Source organism: Neoarius graeffei, chromosome 2 (assembly GCF_027579695.1).
Source record: "Neoarius graeffei isolate fNeoGra1 chromosome 2, fNeoGra1.pri, whole genome shotgun sequence".
Classification (NCBI taxonomy): domain Eukaryota; kingdom Metazoa; phylum Chordata; class Actinopteri; order Siluriformes; family Ariidae; genus Neoarius; species Neoarius graeffei.
The window spans coordinates 100927043-100950311 of record NC_083570.1 but is presented as its reverse complement, the minus strand read 5'-3'; the positions used below and the strand labels follow the sequence as shown (position 1 = coordinate 100950311).

General features: G+C 41.1%; 1 protein-coding gene across 1 annotated transcript in view; it reads left to right on the top strand.

Moving 5' to 3' along the window:
- Positions 1-22885, top strand: part of sfxn1 (sideroflexin 1) — a 76960-nt gene extending 54075 nt beyond the window's left edge. The window contains exons 6-11 of the mRNA XM_060915304.1: positions 7119-7204; positions 7299-7426; positions 13009-13058; positions 13235-13284; positions 13396-13443; positions 16789-22885. Coding sequence (XP_060771287.1) covers positions 7119-7204; positions 7299-7426; positions 13009-13058; positions 13235-13284; positions 13396-13443; positions 16789-16885 — 459 coding nt within the window. The 3' untranslated portion in view covers positions 16886-22885. The remainder of the gene's footprint in view (positions 1-7118; positions 7205-7298; positions 7427-13008; positions 13059-13234; positions 13285-13395; positions 13444-16788) is intronic.
- Positions 22886-23269: the final 384 nt, after the last annotated feature.

Sequence of the window (23269 nt, the reverse complement as noted above, 5' to 3'; positions counted from 1 at the left end):
TAAGGAGTAAAACTAAACTAATAAACGAACATTATCATAGCTAGCAAAAAGCTAAACTAACAAACAAACAATAGCATAGCTAGCAAAAGCTAAACTTGCACATGAATGCTAATCTAAGGAGTAAAACTAAACTAATAAACGAACACTATCATAGCTAGCAAAAGCTAAACTAACAAACAATAGCATAGCTAGCAAAAGTTAAACTTACTTGTGAATCTTAATCTAAAGAGTAAAACTAAGCTAATAAACGAATGCTATCATAGCTAGCAAAAAGCTAAACGAACTAACTAACAAACAAACAATAGCATAGCTAGCAAAAGCTAAACTAACAAACAATAGCATCGCTAGCAAAAGCTAAACTTACTTGTGAATCTTCATCTAAAGAGTAAAACTAAGCTAATAAATGAACACTATTATAGCTAGCAAAAGCTAAACTAACGAATGAACACTAATCTTGTGAGTAAACGCAAAACCAACAAACAACAGTGAGCAAAAGCTGAACTAACAAATGAACAGTAACAGTGAGTTCAGACAGCGGTCAATATGGCGGCTGTATAATCGATGACTGCACCAATTTATTTATTTATTTATTTATTTCAAATTTCATGCCTTTTTAGGTGGGATTTAAAAAAAATAGTTTTTATTGATGCCGCTCATAATCTTTTTTTATAATATTAATTTCCCATGCCTAAACATTCTCTATACATAAATGAATGCATGTAGCTTATTCTCCAGCTTATATGGATATATTCAACCTACGCATGCTCCAAACAGGTGTGCCCACGGCACTGTGTCTGGAGCATGCTTTTGTTTTGATAGTTTAAAGGCTTCCCCAAGAAGAATGCCTTTATTGTCACTGCACAAATGTACAACAAAATTTAGTTCATCATAGGAGAGCAAAGTTGTTGCGTACGTGCCCGCCGCCGCTCTTGAGCACTTCACCCCAACGCCATCCCATGTTAACCTATCTGCATGTCTTTGGACTGTGGGGGAAACCGGAGCACCTGGAGGAAACCCATGCAGACATGGGGAGAACATGCAAACTCCGCACAGAAAACCCCCCATCGGCCGCTGGGCTTGAACCCAGAGCCTTCTTGCTGTAAGGCGACAGTGCTAACCACTACACCACCATGCCGCCGGTTCCTCATTGGCTTGGAAAAAGAAATTTCGGTATGTCACTGGGGATACCCTAGTGCAGGGTTTCTCAAACGTTTCTACTTTAAGGCCCACCTATTCATACTTGTAACAAGTCGGGGCCCATTAAAAAAGATCCCCAATTATTTTGGCTCATCTATTCTATTAGAATCTAATAATCTACCGTAAAGTGTATTAATGGGATGCAACATCACTCCCTGTTCCAGATGGGAGCCCAGGAATTAAATGAATGCAATAAAAACAAACTGTTTTTAATTGTAGGTATTGTATTTAAAACTGTATGGATGTCTCAGAAGCCGACATCAAACCATGCATGCAGGAAATTCTCAGTCAAAAGGGATTAATGATCCAAAAGTGGAGTCTGGTCCATTAACACAAGAACTTATTGCCATGTTTGTGTACAGCAAGCAAGCAAGTTATTAAAACCAAGAAGTACACTCAAAAGAAGTGGATATAGAAACCACTCAATGGGATTAGATCCTTACACGCTAACAAAGGATTTTTCCTGTGAGTTGGAAAATTATCCATCCATTGAGTTCCCCGACATCTCAAACTACCTGGTGCTGCAGACATCGTTCTACATGGAGAAACGGATGAAAACCTGGAAGAGCATGGAGGAGTATAACTTTTTATATGTGGCTGGGTTAAAGATCTGGGGATCAGGACACTACAAGATAGACGGCGGTAGGCGGATCTAAGTGCAGGAAGAGCGTTTATTAGCAGGCGTGATATTTACAAAAACAAAACACAAATGAAAGCAAAGCAGAATCATAAAGCAGAGTATTTAAACAGTGTTATAAAGATGGCGAGAAACAAACATGACAGTGATAATGATAATACTTCACAAAGCCTCTGTGAAAACAGCATCCATATCTGCGCGTGCTGATTGCGCTCAAATCAGTATCAGGTGTTTCCCATAATGACTGGGTCCCAAGCACGCGCACAACACGCTCTGTGAACGAGTGCAGCCGCTTGAGCTGCGCCAGGCTCAAGTGCACAAAGGCGTGACAGTCAAGTGTTCACCTGCTGTGTGACCACAACTTTTAGCTTGCGTGTATACCGCCACCAGAATGCCTCATTTTCATTGATAACCCATCGCAAAGCATCGCAAGCTGTAGTGTGACCATGGCTTAATGAGGCAGATGTGATGTCGGATGCAACCCGGCAGTTGTACCCTACTATGAGTAAAAATTAGCTTCAACTTGAAAAAAAATTGCAGCCCACTAGATGGAGCTTTGGGCCGCGGCCCAGTGGTTGAGAAACACTGCACTAGTGCATTGTGGGATGAGTGCGTGTGCAGATTTCAAACCATATACATTACAGCTTGTTCAATACTCAAACCATACAGTTGAACCATCAGCGAGTCTCAAATTTGTCACAAATTTTCCAGGTAAGTTGTGCGATAGGGCGGCACGGTGGTGTAGTGGTTAGCGCTGTCGCCTCACAGCAAGAAGGTCCGGGTTCGAGCCCCGTGGCCGGCGAGGGCCTTTCTGTGCGGAGTTTGCATGTTCTTCCCGTGTCCGCGTGGGTTTCCTCCGGGTGCTCCGGTTTCCCCCACAGTCCAAAGACATGCAGGTTAGGTTAACTGGTGACTCTAAATTGACCGTAGGTGTGAATGTGAGTGTGAATGGTTGTCTGTGTCTATGTGTCAGCCCTGTGATGACCTGGCGACTTGTCCAGGGTGTACCCCACCTTTCGCCTGTAGTCAGCTGGGATAGGCTCCAGCTTGCCTGCGACCCTGTAGAACAGGATAAAGCGGCTAGAGATAATGAGATGAGATGAAGTTGTGTGATCTGCACAAAAAAGCATGTGTAGTGAGACAGATTGATCTCTTGTGCCCAGTATGGTGCTTTCATTTCGATTATTTAAGCTGAGGAACCAGTGCTTTGCTGCTTCTGAACACCAGAATCGTCAGTTATATGCAGATGAGGTTAAATATGCTAACATGCATATTTCCTTCATGGTGTTTATAGCCACATTTTAAATGACTCCCAGAAGCACGGCTGGGCTTCTGAAAGCATTTTCAGCCAAACTTACTGACAGAATATAGGATTATTATTATTATTTTTTTTACATTACTTAGTCCTAATTAATGCATGTATGCAAGTTATCTGGTATATGCAAAGTATATGAGAGATGCAAATTAGGTGGATGAGACACTTAAAAGATGTTCATGGCCCACAGAAACCTCGAGATATTATTCAAGCAATAAAATTAAAAGAGAACCTAATCGAAATTACCGTTTATCCTCAAACCGTTTGCAGAGATGAGAATTTTCCGCGGATCTGCGGAATTCCGAGTTTTTCCCGCTGAAAATGTAATTTTTGTGAAACGTGTAAATCCGTTGAGAAAATTTCGGGGGGGGGTCGGCGCGAGGCGAGACTTGTGGTGGCACAAGCAGGCAGGACCGACCGACCGACCACCAGCATCTTTCGGCAATGCTCATCGCAAAATTAGTTGCAGCTGTGATAACGGAAATCGTCATTGCTTTCTTTAATATTTATGCTAACGACAACTCATGACAATTTCCGGCAACGTTTTGGCGCTAGTTTCATCTCACTTCTACAATTCACGGAGAAACAAGCTATACATACACGGTTTTGATCACTTCTTAAATTCTAGTTATTTTGGTTAGTTTTCAAAGTTACTTCGCCAATATGGCAAAAGTTTTGGACCGCAAAAATGAGGATCGTGCCAGGGAAATCGATAAATCGAATGGGATAAAGAACTGTTTCCGATGGGCATGGCTCGATAGTAGCGTTACCGTGCAGATAGGGGCACAAACTGTGACGACGTGCCTGACGGAACATATCTGAAAAGTGGCCGTGCCGGGAAAGGTTCTGTGTATTCTGTGCTCAGATATGATCAATTATGGAAACAGTGGAGCTAGAAACATCCAGGAGCACATCAGAACAAAAAAGCACAAAGGTACGCTTTACTTAAATTGTCAAAGATAGAGTCAGGAGGAATCTAATACATTGTTACGGTTACCTCCACTATCACTCACGACATATATATATATATATATATATATATATATATATATATATATATCTGTAGGGATTTGTTATCTTAAAGTTTATAAATGTTTTAAACCATCATTGAATTTGAAAACATTCATATATATATATATATATATATATATATATATATATATATATATATATATAAAGGCGCACCCCCTTTTGAACCCCCCCCATGCACGCTTTGCGTGCATTATGTCTGCCCTTGGCAGACATTTCGGAGTTTTTTTAAATGTCCCATTCTCATCCTTGCATATGTCAATTAGATACGTTTATGTTAATTAGCATCATTAATTATACACAGAAGTTTTTAAAAATTTGAAAAATGTCTGGATTCTGCAGGGAAAACGATGTAGCACAGAAAATTTCATTAGATTTGGCAGTTTAGTAACAAAAATACAGTTTAATTCCCAGGATTAGCACTTTGGGGGGAAAAAAAAAAAAGACACCATTGTTCCTTGCTAATTACTGACTGTTTTATACAGACCCATTTATCTGAAAAGAGTAATATCCGAGACCTAAAAATGTCCATTAAAACTGAACCACTGAACTGATTTGCCTGATTTTTTTAAAGGAGAACAGAAGGCAAATTTTTTATTATCAAAATTCTATTTCTCATTTTATTAAATATCAGAATGCATTTTTGATCGCTATTTTGTCACTGCTAGAGCAAGTTATGAGTGTTTTGAAATATGCTCTGTAATATATCAGTCCATATGTCAAAGCAATGGCCATAAATGAGATTCATTGAGACCTGTGTGAGACATCGTAGGACGGAAGTAAAACGTACAGCGGAAATCAAAGTGACCAACATCTGCCAACGTTGTCAAAAGACACGCGCGCCCTCTTTCGAATGCTGATGTAATCAAGCCGGAAGTTTTGTTTGTTTTGATAGCAATCAGGAAAGTTTGAAAAAAGTAGGCAGTAATCGTCATTTAAACTCGTTTTTGTGCAATACTTCGTTTGGAAAACAGTTTTCAAAATGGCGGCACTGACACCTGGCTGACACTTCACATTTCGAAGTCTCGCACAAGTCTCGTGAAGATCGCGTGGATAAGCGACGCCTGCCGTGGACCAAACGAACTAAATTCAACATGGCTACAAACCGAATAGGCCGATAAGTCTCATCTCATCTCATTATCTCTAGCCGCTTTATCCTGTTCTACAGGGTCGCAGGCAAGCTGGAGCCTATCCCAGCTGACTACGGGCGAAAGGCGGGGTACACCCTGGACAAGTCGCCAGGTCATCACAGGGCTGACACATAGACACAGACAACCATTCACACTCACATTCACACCTACGCTCAATTTAGTGTCACCAGTTAACCTAACCTGCATGTCTTTGGACTGTGGGGGAAACCGGAGCACCCGGAGGAAACCCACGCGGACACGGGGAGAACATGCAAACTCCGCACAGAAAGGCCCTCGCCGGCCCCGGGGCTCGAACCCAGGACCTTCTTGCTGTGAGGCGACAGCGCTAACCACTACACCACCGTGCCGCCCCTAGGCCGATAAGTATAATATTTAATTGCAATTAGTTGCCAATACGAGTCACGATATAAGGTTACTAAAACCGAAAACGTAATTATCTCATCTCATTATCTCTAGCCGCTTTATCCTTCTACAGGGTCGCAGGCAAGCTGGAGCCTATCCCAGCTGACTACGGGCGAAAGGCGGGGTACACCCTGGACAAGTCGCCAGGTCATCACAGGGCTGACACATAGACACAGACAACCATTCACACTCACATTCACACCTACGGTCAATTTAGAGTCACCAGTTAACCTAACCTGCATGTCTTTGGACTGTGGGGGAAACCGGAGCACCCGGAGGAAACCCACGCGGACACGGGGAGAACATGCAAACTCCACACAGAAAGGCCCTCACCGGCCACGGGGCTCGAACCCAGACCTTCTTGCTGTGAGGCGACAGCGCTAACCACTACACCACCGTGCCGCCCGAAAACGTAATTATTTAACATGTTAATTAAGAAATAAAGCAAGTTTAAAAATGACTTCAGTTCTCCTTTAATTAATCAGCATATTTCAAAGATTCATAATTGATCAGTTTTGCATCTCTTGGCCATACTTCAAATTTCTGTCTGAACTCCCGAACATAGCTAGGAAAAGCTAAACTAACAACTGAACACTGAATGAATGAAGGCATGAAGGGATAACTTTATTTAAACACGATAATTTGATCAGTAGAGCTAGTGGGGTCGTGCATGTACAGATATAAATAATTACAAATACAAAAGACTAAAACTATACACAATCGTTTTTTAAAAAATTGCTTAAAATCTGTTGATTTATCTGTTAATTATCTTAACATTAAGTTAATTAATAGTCTGCATAACTATTGTCTTTGTATTTAGTTCCAGCTACAATAGGATCAAAATTTATTCTACTAATGTCAAATTTAGCTAATTTAGTCAAATTCAGCGAACGCTAACAACCAGTGTTGTAAAGTCACTAAATCTCAAGTCCGAGTCCAGTCTCGAGTCCCCAGTGTTCAAGTCTGAGTTAAGGCCAAGTCATTAAAGAAAAGTTCTAGTCGAGTCCACTATTGATCCGAGTCGAGTCCGAGAACAGGATTCCAGTCGCACCATTTGACGGTGGCTGTTGCTGCCTTTATGTGAAACCATCTCTGCTACTGTGTTGGACTAATGTTACTGCTTGACTGCCTCATTTTAGTTAACAGGCTACAGATAAAAAGCTTGTTCATCGCTCAGCAAGAAAATTAGGCCACGCCCATTCCAACAGATCTGTCTGTCTGATCTGTGAATTCAGCTAGTATTCAAGCAGCACTTTATCCCATTTCACTTTGATTTCTATTCAGTTATTTTTGTGAATAATGAATAGTATAATATTTATATTTATTGGTATCCTACAAATTTTACAATGCAGCTGTTAAGTCGATGGTGTTGTTTTTTTTCCCCCAGCATGTCTCCCCACTAATAGGACGCTTCGTGCCATTTGCTGCTGTAGCTGCTGCTAACTGTATCAACATTCCACTGATGAGGCAAAGGTAAACATTTCATTCATGTATGATGTGCAATTTTCAAAACAGCAAACCGGAGATTGATCGAATGTTGAGAGTCTGTGCTTTATCTCATTCACAGAGAGCTAAAGCACGGCATCCCGGTGATGGATGAGAACGGGAATCGGTTAGGGGAGTCCTCGAAAGCGGCACAGCAGGCAATCTCACAAGTGGTGATCTCCAGAATCCTCATGGCCTCTCCTGGAATGGGTTTGTCTCATTTCATACCTTTACAGATGCCCTGTTCGGTCCTCTGACCACGATTTGATAAATGAGGATCAACGTGTGCTGGACTGTGAGCTGCATTATTTTAATATATTATATGGTCATGAGTGTTTTCCTGGGAAATACACCACTCGTATTTTTCATATGAGCTACATCTGGGACATGTAGAACCAAAACCATGACATATTTAAATACAGTGGTGCTTGAAAGTTTGTGAACCCTTTAGAATTTTCTATCTTTCTGCATAAATATGACCTAAAACATCAGATTTTCACACAAGTCCTAAAAGTAGATAAAGAGAACCCAGTGAAACAAATGAGACAAAAATATTATACTTGGTCGTTTATTTATTGAGGAAAATGATCCAATATTACATATCTGTGAGTGGCAAAAGTATGTGAACCTCTAGGATTAGCAGTTAATTTGAAGGTGAAATTAGAGTCAGGTGTTTTCAATCAATGGGATGACAATCAGGTGTGAGTGGGCACCCCGTTTTATTTAAAGAACAGGGATCTATCAAAGTCCGATCTTCACAACACATGTTTGTGGAAGTCTATCATGGCACGAACAAAGGAGTTTCTGAGAACCTCAGAAAAAGCGTTGTTGATGCTCATCAGGCTGAAAAAGGTTACAAAACCATCTCTAAAGAGTTTGGACTCCACCAATCCACAGTCAGACAGATTGTGTACAAATGGAGGAAATTCAAGACCATTGTTACCCTCCCCAGGAGTGGTCAACCAACAAAGTTCACTCCAAGAGCAAGGTGTGTAATAGTTGGCAAGGTCACAAAGGACCCCAGGGTAACTTTTAAGCAACTGAAGGCCTCTCTCACATTGGCTAATGTTAATGTTCATGAGTCCACCATCAGGAGAACACTGAACAGCAATGGTGTGCATGGCACGGCTGCAAGGAGAAAGCCACTGCTCTCCATAAAGAACATTGCTGCTCGTCTGCAGTTTGCTAAAGATCACGTGGACAAGCCAGAAGGCTATTGGAAAAATGTTTTGTGGATGGATGAGACCAAAATAGAACTTTTGGTTTAAATGAGAAGCGTTATGTTTGGAGAAAGGAAAACACTGCATTCCAGCATAAGAACCTTATCCCATCTGTGAAACATGGTGGTGGTAGCATCATGGTTTGGGCCTGTTTTGCTGCATCTGGGCCAGGACGGCTTGCCATCATTGATGAAACAATGAATTCTGAATTATACCAGTGAATTCTAAAGGAAAATGTCAGGACATCTGTCCATGAACTGAATCTCAAGAGAAGGTGGGTCATGCAGCAAGACAACGACCCTAAGCACACAAGTCATTCTACCAAAGAATGGTTAAAGAATAATAAAGTTAATGTTTTGGAATGGCCAAGTCAAAGTCCTGACCTTAATCCAATCGAAATGTTGTGGAAGGACCTGAAGCGAGCAGTTCATGTGAGGAAACCCACCAACATCCCAGAGTTGAAGCTGTTCTGTACGGAGGAATGGGCTAAAATTCCTCCAAGCTGGTGTGCAGGGCTGATCAACAGTTACCGGAAACGTTTACTTGCAGTTAACTTGTATTTGGTGTGACCCCCTTGCTGCACAAGGGGGTCACACCAGATACTGAAAGCAAAGGTTCACATATTTTTGCCACTCACAGATATGTAATATTGGATCATTTTCCTCAATAAATAAATAACCAAGTATAATATTTTTGTCTCATTTGTTTAACTGGGTTCTCTTTATCTACTTTTAGGACTTGTGTGAAAATCTGATGATGTTTTGGGTCATATTTATGCAGAAATATAGAAAATTCTAAAGGGTTCACAAACTTTCAAGTACCACTGTACACACTCTCTTTTCCAGTTTTTTGATGTTCATTGGTATGTTTGTCTTTTGTAAACAGAGGGGAACCGTCGGGGCCTTCTAGGCTTTCAGGGAAGGCCCAAACATATCAGTGTTTCAAATGTTATATTTACTTTCTTTCATTCTTTATTTACTGTCATTCTTTCATAAATTCATTATCATTAATCTCTTCTAATTTGGCCTCATTTTCTATCAAATGTGCTTCAGAAATGAAAGGGTTACTGTCCTGAAAACATTAAAATCGAGTTATCCAGTGAGATTTTATTTTTTTGTTGTTGTTGTTGTCTCTAGTAAAACCGTGGGGGCACAGTGGTGTAGTGGTTAGCACGGTCGCCTCACAGCAAGAAGGTTCCGAGTTCAAACCCAGCGGCCGGCGAGGGCCGTTCTGTGTGGAGTTTGCATGTTCTCCCCGTGTCTGCGTGGGTTTCCTCCGGGTGCTCTGGTTTCCCCCACAATCCAAAGACATGCAGTTAGGTTGATGTGGGGTGGCCTTGGGCTGAGGTGCCCTTGAGCAAGGTACCTGACCCCTGACTGCTCCCTGGGTGCTCTGGTGTGGCTGCCCACTGCTCTGAGTGTGTGCGTGTGTTCACTGCTTCAGATGGGTTAAATGCAGATGATGAATTTCACTGTGCTTGAAGTGTGCCTGTGACAAATAAAGGTTTCTTAGACTGAGAAGAGTTTAGAGCTGCTCACTCATTGGTTAGGACTTCATTGCTGGGACGGAAGGCCATGGCAGTGTATGTTTATGTAGGAAGTGACAGATGACTGATTAACCAATCAGATTTTGATTTATAGTGGGAGGGACCAAAAATGTATCGCCCTTGGCCATCTTGAAGACCAACATGAGCTTAACTGTGAGTTGGCGCCGTCGACACAATAGTGAAGTCACCTTCCAGCTGGTGTAGCGTTCATCAGTAGTGTTATCGAATGCTAATAAAGCAGTCAAGCCAGTGCTATTGAGAGCAAGTAGCACAGGCTAACAACCGAGAAACTAAGCCCATGTTTACATTAGACCGTATCAGCGGATCATCAGATTAACGTTTTTAAAACGATTAGTGTGCACACAGCAACACCAATACACGATTTGCGTGCACACAGCAACACCAATACACGGATACGCTCGGCTCCGCAGGCATCCTGCGCTCCAAATCACTCCGCCCTGAACAGCGAGTGCCCTCTGGAGGGTGCGCACTCCGGCCTTGCGCAGCTCACAGAGCACGCGAGTGAAGTGCACAAGCTGTGATTCGGGACTGAGCCGCTGTGTGTGTGATCCCAGTGCATATCACTTACCACTTGCAAGTGGAAGGATGGCAAGCCTAAAGACAATCATAACTACACAATGGGCAGTATTTGCATCAGTATTTGCAGTATTTTCATACTTTTATACTCTTTAATGAAAGGTGATACAAGGCGGAAGTCCGCGCCGATTTTCAGCAGTCGCGTCACATGACCAACGCCAGCGAATCAGGAAGGTGGATGTCACAGTGACGTTGTCCAATGACGACGCCAGCTAGAGCTCAGCACAGCGTATCCGCGTATCTCAATGTTTACACAGCACCGGAGCTGACACGATCTGGATTGAATACGTGGACCCTGGCGGATTCCCGTTTCCCGGCGTTTCCAGGCGGTTTAATGTAAACGGACAGTGCATCCGCGAAGAAAACGAGACAGATACGGTCTAATGTAAACTTGGCCTAAGATTTCTGTCTCCAGACTCTTCTTCCACACTGCACGCTCACTACAGTATGTTTCACTCAGACTTAGATATTCATTTCTTGTGTAATTGACTTGGTTACTTTTAAAATCAACAACCACAGCTACACACAACGGAGCGACCTGGCAGTCTACCACTAATCCCTTACAAAATCCTTTGCCCTGTTGCTTTTTTGGTCTCTGGCTAAGTTTGGGCTGAGCTCAAGTCCTAGCTCTAACAGTAATGGTTCACCACTGCTTGTAAATATACGTGAAGAATATCTAATGAAGGTTTGGTAGCCTTATGGGTGTTCAACGCATCTTTCTCTTTCCCGGCAAACACAGAAATGCTTTTGCACATGCACAGCAGAAAAGTTTTCTTATTGAATCTTCACATCGGCTCCAACGTGTGACGTTGTATTGTCTTGACATCCAGGCAATATCGTAAACCATATTCAACGCTCATTCTCCATAGGGTAGAGTAGAGGTCTGCGCTGGTCGGATTTTTCAGTCCCGCTCCCGCCCGTGCCCGCATTGTGCAGTCCCACTCCCGCCCGCGCCTGCAAAGAATTATGATTTTCAGTCCCGCTTCCGCCCGCGCCCACAAAGAATTATGATTTTCAGTCCCGCTCCTGCTCGCGCCTGCCATATTTTGTCCTGCTCCCGCCCGCAAATCCCACATGATGCAGACGTTCGCGTTATTTCTCAGGAAAGTTCTTGTCTTGACACAGCGTGATGGTGCCCCGCCCCCTACTTTGAGTGGATTTGAGCATAAATATCTACAGCTCACGTTCACGTTTGTTATTATTTACCTTGTTTCTGAATTCAGCATGTAGTGTCTCTAATAATAATAAAATAATAATAATAATTAGTGCTGTCAAGCGATTAAAATATTTAATAGCGAATCGCACAACCATGAGTGAACAACTCTAATCAGAGAGACAGGTTACACAGTGACGGTAGGCTTGACTCAATGCTATCCCAGAAATCCTTCCTGTAAGATGCAAATTTGGCCGCCTCTGATTGGACAGCCAAATTTGCATATTACAGGAAGGATTTCTGGGATAGCATTGAGTCAAGCCTACCGTCACTGTGTAACCTGTCTCTCTGATTAGAGTTGTAGACTAGCTCAAGCAGTAAATCACTTCACTCATGGTTCTCTTGCTAGCTGGGTGTGAACGGTGAGTCATTAGAGTGATCAAAGGATTTCCCAAATTTAAGATGCTATTCCTCACTCAATCTGGCAATCTGACTCTCTCTGCAAATTTAGGCATCTTAAAATGTTTTTATTAATGCCAAATAAAATATCCAGCACAAATTATATATGATAGACATAAATTAATAATTTATACATTTTATTTCAAACACGTTTTTAGTTAGCGGGACTGCAGCTTATCACTGCTCCCGCCCGCGCCCGCATATGTGCACTTCCAGTCCCGCCCGCGCCCGCAATGAGCTTTCAAAATTTGTCCCACGCCGCACTGCTTTGCGGCGGGTCCCGCGGGACTCCCGCTGGAGTGCAGGGCTCTAGGGTAGAGTGACGTAATACATGTAGGATAAGCGACATGCTAACAATATTGCACGCTATCAAACCAAATGAATGAAACGCGCTGGAAGGGAATAGAACACATGTTTTTATTCCATTGAAAACGTGTCCTGTATGTAGAATAATTTCCTGATATTTCACTCTGATGACGTCACTCAGAGTGTTTTCCTGCTGACTAAATGCACGCTGTCAAAATGGCAAACTGGTTCGAAATTAAAATTCTTTTGATTAACTTGAGTATTTTTCGTGGATGTGTCCATATAATATAAAGAACTTTATACAGTTGTGCGAAGATATGAAGTTTATCTTCTCTTGTTGAAAAATATATCGCTCATTTACGTCACTCACTTGTGATTTATATATGTTCACCACTCGAAGATAAACTAAACATCATTGCGTAACCATGTAATATCCTTTCCATGTGTTTTTGTATTTAAAATAAAAAGCTAAAAATGAACATTTGTCTTTTTTTTTCTTCAATTTTTTTAGCAATTCCACCATTTTTAATGAACTCCCTGGAAAAGAAAGCATTCCTGAAGGTACATATTTGGCTGATTTTATTTTTATTTGCACCCCCATGACTATAGCAGTGTTTCATGTTTGATCTGCACATGCTTAGACTTGACATCCCACTGCCTACATTACCCTATACAACAGTCACTGTAGAAGCCCCGCCCTAATTACTGGGTTCATTTTGTGTTTCTCGTCTTTTCAGAGATTCCCATGGATGAATGCACCCATTCAGGTCGGCTTGGTCGGATTCTGGTGAGTTGCCAGAGATGTGTATTATGGTGGTGTATTATACAGCTATTCACTGCCTTTTGTTTGAGATCTGTGACCTCTGTAAATGTTTTTTTTTTCTTCTTCTCTGCTCAGCTTGGTGTTTGCCACTCCACTGTGCTGTGCTCTGTTCCCACAGAAGAGGTGAGAAAATAAGAGCTGCTTTTATTGTTCAACTCTGCTGACTTCCAATTTTAACATTTAGTTTCAAAATAAAAGCCCGAGGTATATAATATAATATAATATAATATAATATAATATAATATAATATAATATAATATAATATAGGGCGGCACGGTGGTGTAGTGATTAGCGCTGTCGCCTCACAGCAAGAAGGTCCGGGTTCGAGCCCCGTGGCCGGCGAGGGCCTTTCTGTGTGGAGTTTGCATGTTCTCCCCGTGTCCGCGTGGGTTTCCTCCAGGTGCTCCGGTTTCCCCCACAGTCCAAAGACATGCAGGTTAGGTTAACTGGTGACTCTAAATTGACCGTAGGTGTGAATGTGAGTGTGAATGGTTGTCTGTGTCTATGTGTCAGCCCCGTGATGACCTGGCGACTTGTCCAGGGTGTACCCCGCCTTTCACCCGTAGTCAGCTGGGATAGGCTCCAGCTTGCCTGCGACCCTGTAGAACAGGATAAAGCGGCTAGAGATAATGAGATGAGATTAAATATTTGTTGACGTCTAATTTTCTCAAACTCAACAGTTTAAACAAAAAACAGATGTTCTCTTCATTGGTATTAAAACTACTTTGACCAAACCTTACAAATTTTCTCTAAATATTGACAATGTTATAGTTTCTCCTCTCCCCGGGTTGAGTTTGGGTGTTATCCTTGACAGTTCTTTACACTTTGAAGCACATATTAATCACTCAGTCTGCACAGTTTCATTAATATATTATCAATCATTTACGTACGTTACCATTTGATTTGCACATCATGCCTACCACTTTAAAGGTGAAAATTGTTTTTAAATTTTTTTTTATTGTGATGCAAACAATAATTAAGATGAACCCCCCCCCACCCAGAAATCTGGACTGTGCATAGGTATTCACCCCCTTTCGTATGAAACCTCTAAATAAGAGCTGGTCCAACCAATTCACTTCATAAGTCACATAATTAGTTGATTAAGATCCACCTGGGGCGGCACAGTGGTGTAGTGGTTAGCGCTGTCGCCTCACAGCAAGAAGGTCCGGGTTCGAGCCCCATGGCCGGCGAGGGCCTTTCTGTGCGGAGTTTGCATGTTCTCCCCGTGTCCGCGTGGGTTTCCTCCAGGTGCTCCGGTTTCCCCCACAGTCCAAAGACATGCAGGTTAGGTTAACTGGTGACTCTAAATTGACCGTAGGTGTGAATGTGAGTGTGAATGGTTGTCTGTGTCTATGTGTCAGCCGTGTGATGACCTGGCAACTTGTCCAGGGTGTACCCTGCCTTTCACCCGTGGTCAGCTGGGATAGGCTCCAGCTTGCCTGCGACCCTGTAGAACAGGATAAAGTGGCTAGAGATAATGAGATGAGATCCACCTGTATGCCATCAGTGTCACATGATCTGTCACATGATGTCTGTATAAATCAACCTGTTCTGGAAGAACCCTGACTCTGCAACACTACTAAGCAAGCAACATGAAAACCAAGGAGCCTCCAAACAGGTCAGAGACAAAGTTGTGGAGAAGTATAGATCAGGGTTGGGTTATAAAAAATATCCCAAACTTTGAATATCCCACGGAGCTCCATTAAATCCATTATAGCAAAATGGAAAGAATATGGCACCACTACAAACCTGACAAGAGAAGGCCATCCACCAAAACTCGCAGACTGGGCAAGGAGGGCATTAATCAGAGATGCAACAAAGACACCAAAGATAACAGTGAAGGAGCTGCAAAGATCCACAGCGGAGATGGGAGTATCTGTCCATAGTACCACTTAAAGCTGTATACTCCACAGAGTCGGCAGGGCTTTATGGAAGAGTGGCCAGAAAAAAACCCATTGCTTAAGAAAACACATTTGGAGTTTGCCCAACAGCATGTGGCAGACTCCCCAAACACATGGAAGAGGATTCTCTGGTCAGATGAGACTAAAATTGATCTTTTTGGCCATCATGGGGAATACCATGCATGGCAGAAACCCAACACCCTGAGAACACCATTCCTACAGTGAAGCATGGTGGTGGCAGCATCATGCTGTGGGGATATTTTTCATCTGCAGGGACAGGAAAGCTGGTCAGGACTGAAGGAAAGATGGATGGCACTAAATACAGGGCAATTCTGGAGGAAAACCTGTTTGAGTCGGCCAGAGGTTTGAGACTGGGACAAAGGTTCACGTTCCAGCAGGACAATGATCCTAAACATACTGCTAAAGCTGCACTGGAGTGGTTTAAAGTGAAACATTTAAATGTCTTGGAATGGCCTAATCAAAGCCCACACCTCAATCCAGTTGAGAATCTGTGGTATAACTTGAAGATTGCTTTATGCCAACACAGTTAAACTCCACACAGAAAGGCCCTCGTTGGCCGCTGGGCTCGAACCCAGAACCTTCTTGCTGTGAGGCGACAGTGCAAACCACTACACCACCGTGCCGCCCTCGAAAGGAATGTGTATAATAATAATAATGGCTGGCTTTTTTTCATGGTATATCAGCTATATTTCGTTCATCTACTCGTCTTCTGTTTGTTCAGTATCATGCTAGCTGAATGGAATATATCTGATATACCACTCAAAGTCAGCCTATATTATTTAAATATGTCACTCAGATCCACGATGTATTTCATATGAAAAATGCGAGTTTTTCAACATGAGAAGATAAACTTCATATCTTCAAGCCAACGTGTGATTTTCTTTTTATTATACCGACACATTCACAAACAAAAAGTACCAAAATTTATTGAAACAGTTCACCGATTTCCTCACGAGTGACATATAGAGATTTATGTCACAGCTTTGGTTTTCCATGTCCCGGATGGAGCTCATATGAAAAATACGAGCGGTGTATTTCCCAGTAAAGCACTCATGTCCATATAATATAATATAAATATGAAACAGGGCTAGATCCAGCTCTCACTAACAGGGTGGGCCAGGAAGATTTTTTTTTGGGGGGGTGCAATATTACATATATATGATTTTTTTTCTCTCTCTCTTCCCCTCGGGTGGGTGGGCCAGCCTTGTGATTGGGTAGGCAAGGCCCCCCCTGCCCATAGAGCTAGGCCTGATATGAAATCTGAATTACCATCAGAGCTGCTGTCATAGAAACTGAATCAACACCTTCTGACCAATCAGAATCCAGAATTCAACATCGCTGTCGTAGAAATGAAATTAAAATGCGCACAATCCACAACTTGACTGAATTGTTAGACTCTTTAGTATTAGTGATGTTTGTAAGTATTTCGAAGACCTCAGTGAAAATGTAAGGACTATTATAATGAAACGTTCTTCAACAAAAGCATGTTCTCCAGTGGGATTAAACAGCGATGTGTGTTTGTGTGTGTGTGTGTGTGTGTGTGTAGCTCGATGGCCGTGAGCCGCCTGGAGCCTGAGCTGCAGGAGAAGATCTGCTCCAGTCACCCAGGAGTGGAGAGAGTTTACTTCAACAAAGGATTATGAGAAGAAAAAAACTCGTCTCCTCCCAACACAGCCATAAAGTCCCAGCTCATCTCATCGTGTTTTTTCAACGTGCCAAAGTTCCGTTCCTCTGTCCCTCCTCAAGAACATCTCTGATCAGCTGTTTTGTAAGATGTCGTTCCTCGTGACAGTTTTTAATCAGGAGAATATTCCGGATGGTGCAGGTCTGTGCTAGTTCTAGGAAAGACTATTTGTTTAAATTGGTGCTCTTTCTGAATGGATAGGATTTTTTTAATTTCGTATTTGTCGATTACAGTGCAGTCTGTAAGGAAATAAACTTTGGATATTTATGTTTTTTAGTCTCGACACCACAGCAGATCGGATCTGAAATGAAACATCACGATCGTCTTTGCTTTAAATCCAGCTTCTAGGCATCACAGCTTTTTTATACAGCATTTCTGGGACCAAAACTACTTTGAATCATTTGCGTATCCGTAAATAAAACGCCACTTTCGATACATTCGATGACTGACTGCACTGTAATTACGTTTACTGCCAAACCAAACCAAATCATCTCCATGTGCCATCTGTAATAAGGAACAAATGTGCTGGTGTGTTTTCTGTTTGTGTTTTTATTGCATTGTTATAATTAGCAATCGATGTTCATGTCTGAATGAAAGCTGCTTTTGACTTTAAATTGCCAAAAAAAAGAATTAAACGTTTACTTTAAAGGTACACTAAGTAGAGATTTCCATTGATGCTGACAATATTAAGAAAAATAAATATGTACTTTAAATACTGACTTTGTGACACAGTCAGTTATAGAGGCCCTGAAAGGACATACTTTTTTTTGTTGTTCTTAAAGTGGTGCACACAGATTTTTTTTAACGAAATGTGTCAGCCCTGTGATGACCTGGCGACTTGTCCAGGGTGTACCCCGCCTTTCACCCGTAGTCAGCTGGGATAGGCTCCAGCTTGCCTGCGACCCTGTAGAACAGGATAAAGCGGCCAGAGATGAGATGAGGTGAGAAATAAAAATCTACCATATCCTTTTAGTGACTTTGTAGTCAGTTAATTAAAATATTATTATTTAGTTTAGGCTATGGTCACACTACAGCATGTGATGGGTTTGCAAATACTTGGCGATGAAAAATTGGTCACATCACTACCAATTGTGTGATGCGCGACGAATGTTCTCCGAGCTTCACGAGTTGTTTTTAGCTCATCCGGCTAAAAACATCTGACCGCATCTGTCGTCCATCCACAATTTACAAAAATCGCTACTCGTCCTATAGGATTGATCGGATTTCGATCAAACTCATATACAATGTTGCCCAGGTGGGTGTGCATAAAACTTGTCAAGATGGTGGAGCCACCCATCATATTTACGATTTTATGGGCGTCTGAAATGTTTGGGTGAACGCTACTCTTCGTAAACTGCTGGGACGTTTTCACTGAAACTCACCCAGAAGACTCTAAGACATAAACAAGAATTGTTCACCAGGTGGCGCCACCTGCCATGGATGAGACTACACAGGGGTCACGTGCAATTTCATAAAAATTCCTACTGCTCCTACAGGAGTGACCAAATTTTGATCAAACTCATATGGAATGTTCCCCAGGTTGGTGTGTATAAAAGTTGTCAAGACGATAGTGCCACCTATCATATTTAACATTTTATGGGGTTTGAAATTTGTGGGTGACTCGTCAAACCAAACACTACTGTTCGTAAACTGCTAGGATGTTTTCACTGAAACTCACCCAGAAGACTCTGAAGACATAAACGAGAGTTGTTCACCAGGTAGCGCCACCTGCCATGGATGAGGCTACACAGGGGTCATATTCAATTTCACAAAAATCACTACTCCTCCCACAGGATTGATCGGATTTCAAGCTCGCACACAACAACAGTGGCCGCTATGAGCTAAAACCTCATTGAGGCTATTTTTTTGTGTGTTGCCGCCTCATGAGTGGCCAAAAACATCACGAAAATTTTTCAGTGCACACACTGAAATTTGGTGGTGATGTTTTCATCAGCAAACTAAGCAACGAATACTTGCAGATGGGTTTGGGAATACTTCCTGAAGCTCGACAAAACATCGCCACCGGACACCTCATTTTTATCAATAATCCATTGCAAAGCATCGCGAGCTGTCGTGTGACCATAGCCTTAGATTAGAAAAAGGCACCAAATAAAAATAAAAACAAAAGTGAACATAGTTTTAATGAAACATGAACAGATTAGCGATGATATTTTATTTATAATTAGAATTAATTAAGATATTAACATTTGTTTTTCAAGAAAACATTGAACCTTCAATCACGGTCGTTCAAAATCTCGTGATGTTTTGTTCTTTCCATTTCTTCTTCTTCTTTAAGAACAAGATTAAATGAGAAATATTTTTGTTTTAAATTCACAGGTTGAACCCTGATGCTTTATCTGAAGGATCATGTTCACCTTGAATAATAATAATAATAATAATTTCCCAGCTGAATAGGAGATTCCTGCTTGGTGTACCTTTTCATAAAAATTCACGAGACCTCTTTTATCTGAGAACAGTGCAATTGATTTGAAACGCTGCCAAATGATTTTGTTACAGAGGAACTCACCAAACTTGAGCTGTACATTCCTGGAAAAAAAAAAAGAAGAAAAAAAAATTGAGATCAATAAAGCATGAAAGACTGAAATGTCCTCTGTAATTGAATCACACGTGATATATTTACATTGTACACGCAGGGTGTCTATGGAAAACTTTTTTTTCAGCATTAAATAAGGTCGTGTTTCAGCGTGTCCCCGTTAAGTGTGTCAAAGTCCATAGAAACAGCCGGGTAAGTGATCATCATAATGAGCTCACTGTTCAGTATGACCTTGTGCGTTTGGTGTTTGAGTGAAAGTTACACACTGTTTTGAACATCAAGTTCATTGGTCTTTTTTTTCCCCCCCAGACATGCCATATTACAAAACTTATAGTCTAGCAAACATTAAGACATCATTCACTACTTACTCATTCATATAATAAATCATCATGAAGAATAATAAAGTACCAAGTAAGGAATAAAACACTTGTAGTGTTATCTTATTGGTAAATAATTAACAATGCGGTTAGATATTAAGGGGAGTTACAAGAGACCATACAAAAGTTGAAGATTATTTTCCTATAACAGCATGACCTGAAGTGTTTTATTCTTTACTTGGTACTTTTTTCATACCCTTGTGTACTTTTTAAAACTATTATATTAACCCACTGTCTAGTATTCATGTATTAATGTGTAGTTCTTGAGTGTGTGTGTGTGTGTAGAGTACTGTGCGAAAGTCATAGGCACATGTAAAGAAATGCTGTCGACCAGATTTGGCTTAAAAATAATGAAAAATGTTTCAACATTTTTAAAAAATACGATAAACAGTAAGCAGTGAGCCATAATAAATGAAACAAAGTCAGGATTTGGTGTGAGACGACCCTTTGCTTTAGTCTCAGGTCCAATGAGTGCAGTTTTATAAAGAACTGAGCTGTAGGTTTTACTGAGCATCTTACAGAACCAGCCACAGTTCTTCTGGACACTTTGATGGTCACACTCGCTTCTTCATTTTGCACCAAAACCCAGTAACCTTCATTATGTTTTCGCTTTTAATCTGAAAAGTGCTCTCTTATGGAATATGCTGCTCAGATACAAACACTTTTTTCTGTAACATTTAAAGCTGGGGGCGGCACGGTGGTGTAGTGGTTAGCGCTGTCGCCTCACAGCAAGAAGGTCCTGGGTTCGAGCCCCATGGCCGGCAAGGGCCTTTCTGTGTGGAGTTTGCATGTTCTCCCCGTGTCCGCGTGGGTTTCCTCCGGGTGCTCCGGTTTCCCCCACAGTCCAAAGACATGCAGGTTAGGTTAACTGGTGACTCTAAATTGAGCATAGGTGTGAATGGTTGTCTATGTCTATGTGTCAGCCCTGTGATGACCTGGTGACTTGTCCAGGGTGTACCCCGCCTTTCGCCCGTAGTCAGCTGGGATAGGCTCCAGATTGCCTGCGACCCTGTAGAACAGGATAAAGCGGCTAGAGATGATGAGATGAGATGAGATTTAAAGCTGGATGGCCTTTTGATTTCATAAAATCGGTGAAATTTAGTTCCCTCTGAAATGTGGTCATTGTGATATATGTTTATTTCTGTAATATCTCACAAAAATATCAGGCCATTCTGTGGCTGGGAAGTTATTTAATTTGAGGGGATTAAAGCAAATAATGTGCATGAAATTGCTCACTTCGCGTAGTCAAGCAGACAGAGGAAGTCCGTGTGCGCATGCGCAGGTTTACCTTTCTTCTTCTTCTTTTGGGTTTTACAGCAGCTGGCATGCACAGTGTTGCATTACTGTCATCTACAGGTTGACCTTTGACCGTGCACTGACCGTTCCATCATTCTGTCGCTAAACGAACAGCTGATCACACCGAGGTGCTCTCTGAGCGCCGATATTTTATTAGTTTGGGCCTGCGTTTCCTTTCCTTTGTATATAGCATAACGTCTTTTCTTCTCGCTTTCTGTTACTGTAGTCGGTCTTTTTCACGTTTCATACGCACACTCGCATCCTCCATTTTTCTCTCTTGGTTCAAATTTGTATCCCACAATGCCTTGCGCGAACGGGGAAAGCCCACCACGTCATGCATGATATAGTGTCTTGTATTGGGTCATGGTGAAGCAGGAAAAAATAGCAGAGAATTTAGGGCCACATGGCTCTAAATTCATTAATTGTTCTATTTTTTTTTTTTAAGTTATAAAATTGGAAGTCTGTGATTTCGAATTCAGTAGCTTTGGTCCACTAAACAAAAATAATTGGGTGTCGGGGAAAATTCTTTTTATGACCTACACTTGAAAAATCTGAGAGGCAGTCTAGCTTTAATTTTGTGCTGGAAAACGAACGTTTGGACTCTAAAATGTTTTTGTACTGACTCGATAATGTAGAAGTCATAAAATAGAAATCTATAACAAAGTTTGTATGGAAAAAATATATGGGGGCTAAGACTTTTGCACAGTACTGTATTATACAGGATTAGGATCCTACCTGGTGTAGTGACTGAGAGACTTTTAAACTCTTCTCATCTCTAAATGTAGCTGAGGCACCTTGTTAGGGTGCATTGAGTATAACAATCTGCACAAAGTTACATTGACTTTAAAGTTGCAGTTTGTGTTTTGTAAAAGCATTTCTAGACTTATAATGAGTATATCATTTCATAGAAACATTAGCGAAACTGTGATTTGTAGTATTGCCATGCAATAGAGTTGGCCGGTTTGTTCAGTTCAGACTAATCTTTCTGTCTTTTCTGGCCCTGAAATTAGCTCCACCTCCAACTGGAACATGGCTGCTCAGCTCCACTAATATATAATAGCAATTCATAAGACGTTTGTAGTTTCAATACAAAAGGTTTGTCAGTTACAGACTGCTCCTTTAATGTGAGGCTATACTGTGCTTAGCAATTTAATTTCAGTGAAATGTTGTGTTTGATGTAAGTTTTGAATTTTTTTTCATTAACCCACAGCCAGTACCATTTTCTAAAATCACACCACTGACACATTAATACTGATTATTAAAGCATTTCATGATCAGTCATAATCGTAATGTGTAAAACTTCACATCGGAATCATTGACGTTGTTTTCAATTTTGATTTGAGCTCCAAATCCAAATTTGTAAAAAAAAAAAAAATTCAAGATTTTTTAAGTATTTAAAGAAAGCTCAGGATAATATTAAAAACTCACCCTAAGATCCATTCAAGTGGAAATTTGACACATACAAGCGATAACACTACAAAGCTTTACCCTGTACTGGTGTTTATTTCATTAAACACACACACACACACACACACACACACACACACACACGTTGGTATGTTCTGTAGCTTTGTGATCAACGTCAGAGAAATAAATCACAGAGTAAAACCAGCACAAAGGGATGAAGCACAATAACCAGACAGAAATGCAATATTATTAGTATTGCTATTATTATTATTATTATTGATATTTAATGGGGATGTTGTAATCTGTAGATTATCTAAAGTGAATAAATGATGTTTAAACATATGGTCATGTCTCTTTTTCACTTTTTCTATGTCCAAAAAAGTCTTGTCTTCGCAAGTGAAAGAATATTTTTATTTTTTATATTTTTATTTTTCTTATTTTTTTGTGGAAGCAACTGAAAAAATTGTGAATTTCAGCAATGTCTAATATTTTTCTCTTTTTAAATTATTTGAAGAAAATATATTTTTTTTCTTGACATTCTACCGTATATATATTTTTGTAACCTTGAAATTGATTTTCTTTTTTTTTTTAGAGGAATAAGTGCCTGAAAGAAATACATTTATCTGCCAATAGAACATCATACAGGGCGTAATTATAAGCCTCCCAACAGTTGTACTGACTTTAAAGATGCACTTTGTATTTTTAAAGT